Source organism: Cornus florida, unplaced genomic scaffold (assembly GCF_030987335.1).
Source record: "Cornus florida cultivar Cherokee Brave unplaced genomic scaffold, ASM3098733v1 CherokeeBrave_3.0.0_Hap2_Chr11, whole genome shotgun sequence".
Classification (NCBI taxonomy): domain Eukaryota; kingdom Viridiplantae; phylum Streptophyta; class Magnoliopsida; order Cornales; family Cornaceae; genus Cornus; species Cornus florida.
The window spans coordinates 83959524-83969179 of NW_026775581.1; the positions used below are offsets into that span (position 1 = coordinate 83959524).

Genomic DNA, 9656 nt, shown 5'->3' on the forward strand with positions numbered 1-9656 from the left:
TAATGGTTATTATCCAACTTTTTACCGTTAAATTTCAAATTCAACAAATTCTCTGAAGACGGAGAATAACAAGTACATCCAAAATTATGTTGTTCCTCCTCAAATTCAACAAATTTTTTTAAGGCGGAAAACAACAAGCATATCCAAAATCGTATCGTTACTCCTCAAATTTAACAAATTCTCTGAAGACAAAAAACAATAAGCACATCCAAAGTCGTGTCATTCTTCCTCAAATTTAACAAAGAACAACAAGTATATCAAAAGTCGTGTCGTTCTTCCTCAAATTCAAAGAACAACAAGCACATCCAAAGTCGTGCCGTTCTTCCACAAATTCAACAAAGAGTAACAAGCACATCAAAATTGTAACGTTCTTTCTATGTGATTCAACAAGTTCGAAGAATCATCCGACAATGTTGTTCGAGATCGAACTTCTTCAGCCATTGATCATAAATCATTGGCGGTCTTCCTCAACTATAAATATTTGAAGAAAATTGTCAACAACCCAACTCAGATCAAGCTCTAACAAAGAACATCGAATTAGAAGATATCTTCTTTCATTTGTGAAGAATACCTTAGAAGATTTTACTGAATTTTTATAAATTAATAAAATTATTATTTGGTTCATATTTCGTTTTTTAATTTCCATACACAAAATTTAAGTGTGTACACATGGCTCTCTTCTCTCTCTTTCCCCACAAATCTCTATACTCAACCTCAATCTGAAATCATAGTCTATCTACATCACTCAAACACTCAACTTTTACTCAACTTTTATTCAATATGTAAAACAATATACAAATCAATAGAAACTCATAAGTTATTTTTTATATTTTCCACCAATGAAAAAAAAAAAAAAAATCCTTGACCAAAAATAGATCTTCCCAGAAAAGCTAACTCTGACCGAGAAATATACGAGAAAAACTCTATTCAAATATAAGTAAATATCAAATTTTCATATAATATTTTAAACTATTCAACAATTGATAGAGTACATTCTTTAAATAAATTTAGTAATTTTTCAATTTGTGTATAGAAACAATCATATTCTTTTGGAAAAATAAATAAATAAAATAAAATAAAGAAGAAACTTTGGAATTTGGTTTAACCAGTAAAAAAATGGGTAATGATTATTTTTAGAAAATTTAAAATTTTAAACATGTATCGAAATTGTATTGGGCCACGTCAATTAGGAGGATGAATTTTATCCTCCAAAGGGAGAACCAAGTATTGTCCTTTTTTTTTTCCTATCTCTAAATCTTGATAAAAAGATCCTTAGTAATTTGTCATATTTACGACCTGAACTTTTATATATAATTGGGCATAAATACCTTCGAATGTTATATGTTGAATTTGATTATTGGTGCATTTAAGTATTAGTCCGAAAAAAAATTAAAAAAACAAGTATTGAAAAGTTGTAGGACTGAATTTTTAAGAAATGAATTAAAATTTTCGAAATTTGTTTGCTATTGTTTGGATATGAATATCAAATTTATTTAATATTATTTATTAAAAAAATATTTTTTAATTTTTACAAATAATTTTTGCACCTAATTCTCCAGTATACTCTTTCGATATTGAAGTTGAAATGGACCACGATTCCCTTGTATTGTTGATTTTCAAATCATATTTTTTCATCAACATTTTTTAGAACTTATGATATTCCCTTGTAGAACTTGATTTTCAAATCATATTTTTTCATCAACATTTTTTAGAACTTATGATATAATTAAAATTTGAGTGCAATGGTCAGGGTGTTTGATTAGGCTTTTTATTTCTTAGAGCACTTAGACATCCAACTTGCTTAGCTTGCTTTCCATGTGCAACCCATATTTATAGTCTACTTTTTCAAGATTTTTCCATTTTTACAAAAATATCTATAATTGTATATTATTTTTTCATAGATCCTAAATTTTTGTAAACATATTTCTCACATGTCATTTAAAAAAAAAAAAAAAAAAAAAAAAAAAAAAAAAAAAAAAAAAAAAAAAACTATCTAGATATTACTAGTCTTTGGATAATATGTCAGATTTCTATTATCCTAGAAATTTTTAGAATAATGTATCAATTCTTAACAATTTTGATGTATATTTTGGATATGTGGTGCTCTCGTTTGGAAAGTTCAGTTGAAAATTTATACATTTTTTTGGTATTCAGAAACTACCAAAAAATTAGCTAAAATTAGCTAATATTGTCCATAATACATTTAGTTGTATACATCAGTTAAAATTAGCTAATATTGTCTAAATAATGTATAAATTTTCTATATTTGGAAGAAAAACAGAGTTGTCTATTGTAGAATAATTTATTATTCTTGGGCCAGACTTAGGCCTTAGGCATTGTTCCCAAGCACACCCATAAAATTTATTCCTGGGCCGGGCCTACGAGTCTATGATCACTGTCCAAGTCCTTCAAAGGCCTGATGCCGAACAATTGCATCGGTTGCTTCTCCCACTACAAACTTTACTTATGTTGCATTTGGAAGCACACGCTTTGGATTGAAAAAAATTTAATTTAAATTTTTAATAAAATTTCTTCTAATTCCAAATCTAATTCGCGAATTCAATACTCCTAAACATAATATTAACGAACAAAATATGCAGAGATATTGCACTTTCATTCTGGACCCTTTCATAAAAGGCCCCCATAAATGGAGGATACAATTTGTTTGCTTTTAGCTTGTTGCTAGTTTGGTCTGTGTCATTTTCTCTCCAGATTTGTTTGGTTTTCTTTGTATATTTCTCATTCTCTTTTGTTCAATATAATACATTTACCTTACACACACACAAATATATATATATATATATATATATATATATATATATATAGCTGCAAATGAACCGAGCTGTTCGGACTCGGCTCGCTAAAGGTTTAGCTCGAACTCGTTCGTTTAATAAATGAGCTGAGCTCGATCCCAATTTTCAAACTCTTTTAGTAAACGAGCCGAGCCCGAATAACGTTGGATTCGACTTGTATAGGCTCATGAATATGGAATTGTTATATATCTATACATATTTATATATATAAATATGATTCAGGATAGTGACTTTGAGCTTTGTTTTTGGGCCTACAAGTTAGGTTTTACTGATTGAAACTGGAAGTATCACTGGGTTGTCTAATTTGGGCTATATCATTTAATTTGGGCTTGTCTATATTATGGTTTAGATGCACATTATTCTTATATATATAATAGAAAATGATATTTCAACCGAAGTATTTGACCATACTTTAGCAGAAACTGTGGCCTATCCAGCTAGGCCACTTCCATTTCTTTCTCTCCCATCTCTTCTCTCCTTTCTTTCTTTTTCTCATTGTATTTCTCTCTCTAATATCTCTTTGAAATTTTTTTATAAACTGTAAAGAACAATATAATCAAACAAATAAATACTCATATTTACCTTCCAAAAAAAAAATTACACATATGATACAATATATAAAAATATATATGAATATGATATATGATATGAAGTTGCAACCATATACTTTAAAAATCAAAAGTTCTTTCTTTTTTCTTTTTTCTCGAAATGAAGAGGAGAGATTTGATAACTATCAGAAGAGATAAACTTAGTCTAGAACTTGACAGCTTGGGAAAGATGAATCTGCGGACGCGTATATTGTTTCTCTTTTTATTTTCTTTCCTTTTTTTAATTGTTAAAGTTGCTTACCTGAACTGCCATGTGTACTCTGCCAAACTAATTTGCCAAAATCATTGGCCCATCTATCACTACCCATATATAATACAAGTTTACCTTTAGGATTTTTTATTTTTTTATTTTTTATTTTGTGAAATACTAATTAATTTTGAGAACAAATTTTTTTTTTTTTTTTTTAAATTATTTTTATTAAACGAGCAGAGCTCGAGCTGTTAAAATCGAGCCGAGCCCGAGCAAACTCCGTAAGCTAACGAGCCGAGTTCGGCTTGGTTCATTTATAGCCATATATATATATACACATATACATACTTAGCAAATGGACAAATTAAGCCACCCTTAGTACAAGACGAAAACTATCACAGAAATTACAAACTTCCATTGTCATTGCATTACTATCCCAAGTTCATAATATCCTTATTTCAAATGCGTAAATATCATTACTTTGATTTCTTGACACCCGTATCGAAAGTACAATATTTTTAACTCGAGTTCGCGACACTTTCTAGTATGACAATGCAATATCGAATTTTCGTCATTACTTTTAGTTCGTGGTACCCTTATTTTCAAGTTTGCAATCTTGAAAATAAGGTTGTCACAAATTCAAAATGGTAGTGTGCAACAAACCTTTTTTTTTTTTTTTGTGTCCAATGTGTGCAACAGAGTTCAAGTAGTGATTTTACACATTGGAAACAAAGAAGTCACAAGCTTGAAGTGATGATGATATATATTGTTGGCAATGCACAGAAAGGAGAAAGATGTACGGGAGAGGAGCTGTATCCCTTGGGCATTTTGTGGATCCCAATGTGAAGAATATATATATATATTTGAGAAGTACCTCCTCTATGTCTAATCTTCGTCACCCTGGGGATTGAAACCCATTTGCACCCATAAAAGGTGTCAAACAGCATCTCCTTTTTGTTTTGCATACAAATAGCATATATAACCCCATGCTAACTTCACATTTATGCACCATTTCAAGATTCTTTCGTGTCAGCATTCAAAGCTAACTTTAGCACAGTGCCATCGTCACTGAGAAGGTATTCGGTATGTCCGGTGCACCGTAGTACTTCGGTGTGTCTGGTGCACCGTGGACACATCAAAGTCGTTCATGCATGATGTGCATAGTGCATGCACAACAGGCACGAAAACAAACAGCTCCGATTGTCTGGTGCAACAGACACACCGTATATATTCTCATCATCACCTTATATATACTATCTCGTTCTCACTCAAGAAAATCCAACACAAAACAGTATTTCAGTATGAGTGCCAAATCTTCAACCACATAATCTGCTAATGTTATCTTAAGCATATTTTGCTAATGTTATCTTAAGCATATTTTGGGATAGATACATATTCAGCCCTAGATTTTTAGAACATTTATTTGGCCAATTATTTTATACGGGCGTAGAAATTTGGGCTTTAAAAAAGAAGCAAAATAATGCATTCATGCAGAGGAAATGAAGATGTTAAGATAGATGATAAGAGTCACTAGAAGAGAAGGGTTACAAATCAAAATGTTAGAAAAATTAGGTGTGACGCCTAACAGTGATAAGATTATAGAGAGTAGATATAGGTGGTATGAACACATACATAAAAGACCAATAGATGCACTGGTGAGAAGAATAATGTTAATTTGCATAAAGAGTAGGAAACAGAGATCGAAGGCGCTTGAAATTAACATATATGGAACGAAATTGTTATAAATAATTTTAATAAGTTAAATATTAGTAAAGAGATGGCTTGTAACACAATAGGATGGGAAAAAAGACAAGGATGATGACCATATATACTCATTCATTTGGAATAAAGGTAAGGAGGATGACATATTCACCCTGAGGTGTTAGATAAATATCAAACAGTTCATACGTTTAATTAAACACACACATGGGCACAAAAAGGAAAAGAAAAAAGAAAAATGAAAAACAGAAAGATCAATACACTAATATTCTGTATTAATTGGAAGTAAATAAAGTTTGTGGTAGAAGGAATGAATATAAATGCAAATGCAGTTGAAATCTCGTTTTTTTTATTTTTTGGTAGGTAGGATTTTTCTAATATTGTATGGAAGAATAGATGATAAAATTACAGTGAGAGAGAAGACTGATATGACCAAAAGTAAGCTGAAATACAAAATCAAAGGAGAATAGTGAAGAGCTCTTTTGAGTTTAATACAATTAAAGAGGGCCCTTAGCATCCTCCTTGGAAGCTAACTCAAAATGCAATAAAAGCAGAGATATCGATAAAGCTTAATTACCGATCGAAAGTCGAATCTAGGCTAACCTTGCCATGATCTTTGATTTTGATTTTGATGGTCATATGATGATGAAGAGTTATTCATCTGATCAAGCCGACCCATGTTGGGGAAGCCACTATGAGAAAATCTTCTAAGACCCAAGAAATCTCTAGTCAACCCATCATTCCCACCACCACCACCTTCATTATATCTTCTATTCATCAAATGGGCTTCTGTTGCTTGTTTTGTGAGTGTTGCCTGTAAATTGCTATCCATTTTGGGATTTAGGATTCCGTTAAACGCGTCTTCAAATGATGATCCTTCAAACCCACTGGTAGAAGACAAAGAACTCATCACATCATGAAGCAGATCAGAAGAAGGATGAGCACCTACTTGTTCCATGAAACCACTAGAGTTGGCAACAGCTTTATTCCCAAAAGATGCCAGCCCATGAACAAACCCACTGCCCACCTCTTCATGTGAGGACAAGCCCAGACCAGCAGAACCAGCTGTAGATGAGGCCAATGATGTAGAACACATGAACCCAACAGCTTCTGCTGTTGTCTTCGCAGTCATGTGAGCTTGGTGGGGCCTAATTAGCATGGTCTGATCTGATGGACAAGGTTTGCTCATTGTCACACCCATCTGTGCTGCTTTTTGCAGCAATGCAGTTGCAGACATGTGAGGGGAAGCAGCAGCAGTGGATTGGTGAAAGGGAGGAAGAGGAAGTGCATTTGGATTAGAACTAGGGCTAGGGTTAGGACTAGGGTTAGGGTTTTCTTGGTGCATAAATGATTGACCTAACCTTGATGCACTGAATAACTGTGAGGACAATTCCATAGGTGGGGGATCTGAAGAAGCAGCTAACCATGGTGGGTTCATGTCTGGCCTTAAGTTGAAACTTTGTTGTTGTTGGTCTTCATGTTCTCTTTTCAGTGAAAATGCTTGGAAGCCATGGTTGTGGAGTTGAGGTTGAAGGTTGAAAAGGGGTGATGAAGTGCCTGGTTGTAAGGAGAGGAGTGGGTTTGTTGAGATTGTTCTTGCACCCTCTTCTGCTAAAGCATCACAGAAGGCTCTGTGAGTAATGAAACTGTCCCTCCTGTGAACAAAGACAAACAAGCACAAGAAACAAAAATAAACAACAATCACAATGCTGCTTTCAGAGCTAGAGTAAGTACTCTCTCTCTATCTCATCACTTTTTTTTTGCAATTTTTTCCTTTCTCTCTACATGGACAAAAGACATATCAGATATAACCATTAAAGCCTTCTATGCTAGATGCTTTAGCAGTACTGAAAATATAATATTTAAATTTCAACTTTGTCACAAGCCCACGCACACACAAACCCGTAATCACATAAATTGAGAGTTGCATAGAGATTAGAGATTAGTCATGAGATTTAACACTTCCAAAATCTCTATTACTTACACACACCACACACACACAAGAACACATGACCAAAAACATTGCAGCATGTAGGAGAATATTTAACTTAAGCAAAGGGGAAATCTAATTTTTTTTTCATGAATGTGAAATAATATTCTTTATCATGCATATATATGGGTGTGTGTGTGTGTATTCACCATATATATATATATGGTGAGTGGGATGTTCTAGCTAGCTTGTTAGCTTACCTAGAGAAAAGGGTACCACAATCACATCTATACTCTCTAGTGCCACAAATCTTGGAGTGAGCTTTCCAATCAGACTGAACAGCGTAACGCTTTGAGCACTTTTCACACTTCCACTTCTTCTCGCCGTGCTTTCTGGAAAAGTGCTTCTTGATCCCAGTGAGGTCCCCAAGAGCCCTTGAAGGGTCATGGTGGACACATGTAGGCTCTGGACACACATACACCTTCTTCTTCACCACCTCATCTTTGTTTGTTCTCTGCTTCAACTTCCATGGCAAATTGTGCCCTCTTCTGTGAAGCTGAAGGTTCTGATCTCGCTTAAATCCTTTGCTACAGATCTCACATATGAATCTGTTTGTTGCCATAAGAGTTCCCGGGGACAAAGCTATCACATCTGCATCTGGATCTGCACATACGATTCAAAATCATGTTCGTCAAGTAAGATACCAGACCTCGAATCCTATCCAAAGGGTTGAAGTAGAAATAGACTCCAAACCCGAACAGGCTTGCGAAGATTGATAAGAAAATTTTAATTAAAACCCACATGAATAATTAATTCTAGAAAATGAACATATATAGTAATATATTAATTGAAAATTTGCATTATGGGCTAGCTAGGTATTAATTCATGAGTTGATGATGAAGTAATTAATCATGAATTTGATTGATTGATTTAATTACCTGGATTTCCTGGAAGACATCTCTTCTTCTTTGGTGGTAGTGGTGGTTGATTTGGTGATGCAAGAGACTGTTGAGGGTACATGGAACCAATTTCATTTCTGTTGCTTGAAGATAAACTTGCATCATTGGATGCAGAAGTCAAATTTGACATATTGTCATCTAAAATCATATCATTCATCATCACCTTCTCTCTGTAGTACTCTAGATCTCTCTCTCTCTATATATAGTGATAATTTCACTGGTTTTTGTGGATGAGAACAAGGATGAGCCACAAACCAACTTCTTCAACTGTGACTGTATTCTACTTGAGATCCGAATGCAAACCCTAATTTAGGAAGTTAAAAAAAAAGGAGATAGTGATGAAATTCAGCAATTAATATGAATTTCAGCTCTCACATAGTATATAGTTTCCACCATATCTCATCTTCAGTACTGCAGGCCTCCTAAGAATTAAAAAAACAAATAAATTAATAGAAAAGAATGGGAAAGAGGAATAAGAAAAGTAATACAAAACACAAAATGGAAAAGTAACATAAAATTTCAAAGTGAATTTACAGCAACAAACCTTACATGCAGTCACCAATATTCTTCATTTTTGAGAGATGACTTTTGCTTGATAGTTGCTAATACCAAGAAAAAACTCATCAAATCCATACATATAAGTACAAATACAAAACCCAAAATTTCTATAAGATAAGAGGAGCTTCAAAATGTATGAGAGAGAGAGCTAGAGAGAGAGAGAGAGAGAGAGAGAGAGAGGACGCAAGGGATGGATACCTCTTTAGTCCTCCACCCATCAGAACCACATTCCAAACCAACAGGTTTGCTCTGACGTTGCACTTTGTCTTTTCCTTTGTTCTCTTCTCAGTCTTAGAAATATTACCTCTTTCATTATTGTATTTGCTTTTCGATTGTAATTCTCTTTCAAGCAAAATACTACTCTTTCTAAAATTTTGGTTAATTCACATGCACCAGTACCACCTTTCCCTTCCATTAGAAAAGTAGAAATAAAGTAACCAACTGTAAAAGATCCCTTCCATTAGAAAAGTAGAAATAAAGTAACCAACTGTAAAAGAGCCAGATGTTACATACTTATATGCTCAACATTGTTAGAGAGAGAGAATGTGTGTGTGTGTGTGTGTGATAGAGAGAGAGAGAGAGAGAGAGAGAGATGATTAGGAGTTGATTTATGGACTTTTAATCTTATGGGTAACTGCGGAGTAAAAAGTCACTCCACTTTCTTCTCTGGGCTTTCACTCTGATCACATGATTGGTTTAGTGATTAAATTCCAACAGACATTCTCATGAAAAGCTGTTCTCTTTTTCTTTAATAAGTACTAATAAATTGATTTTGTATTTTAACTTAATTAATAGTATGCTTTTGTTCATTTATTATTTATAAAGTACAATCAACATTCATTATAGAATAGTTGAACTTCTGACATATTCTTGGTTCAT

The 9656-nt window shown here is 33.4% G+C and overlaps 1 protein-coding gene across 2 annotated transcripts; it reads right to left on the reverse strand.

Annotated features, from left to right (window-relative positions):
* Positions 1-5657: 5657 nt before the first annotated feature.
* Positions 5658-8960, reverse strand: LOC132280766 (protein indeterminate-domain 7-like). Of its 2 annotated transcripts, none has more exons than XM_059782495.1 (4): positions 8769-8960; positions 8199-8641; positions 7521-7923; positions 5658-6985 (listed from the first exon to the last, which is right to left on the reverse strand). In XM_059782495.1, the coding sequence occupies exons 2-4, from the start codon at positions 8377-8379 to the stop codon at positions 5929-5931; spliced, it is 1641 nt and encodes a 546-aa protein (XP_059638478.1). In that variant the 5' UTR covers positions 8380-8641; positions 8769-8960; the 3' UTR covers positions 5658-5928. The 2 variants fall into 2 exon arrangements, with proteins under 2 accessions (XP_059638478.1, XP_059638477.1); XM_059782494.1 differs by having other exon boundaries at positions 8764-8960.
* Positions 8961-9656: the final 696 nt, after the last annotated feature.

Coding starts and splice junctions, on each gene's coding strand:
- LOC132280766 (XM_059782495.1), bottom strand. CDS start 8,379: ATGATGAATGATATGATTTTAGATGACAATATGTCAAATTTGACTTCT. Junction 7,924..8,198: donor ATGTCTTCCAGGAAATCCAG/GTAATTAAATCA, acceptor TCGTATGTGCAG/ATCCAGATGCAGATGTGATA. Junction 6,986..7,520: donor TGTGGTACCCTTTTCTCTAG/GTAAGCTAACAA, acceptor CTTTGTTCACAG/GAGGGACAGTTTCATTACTC.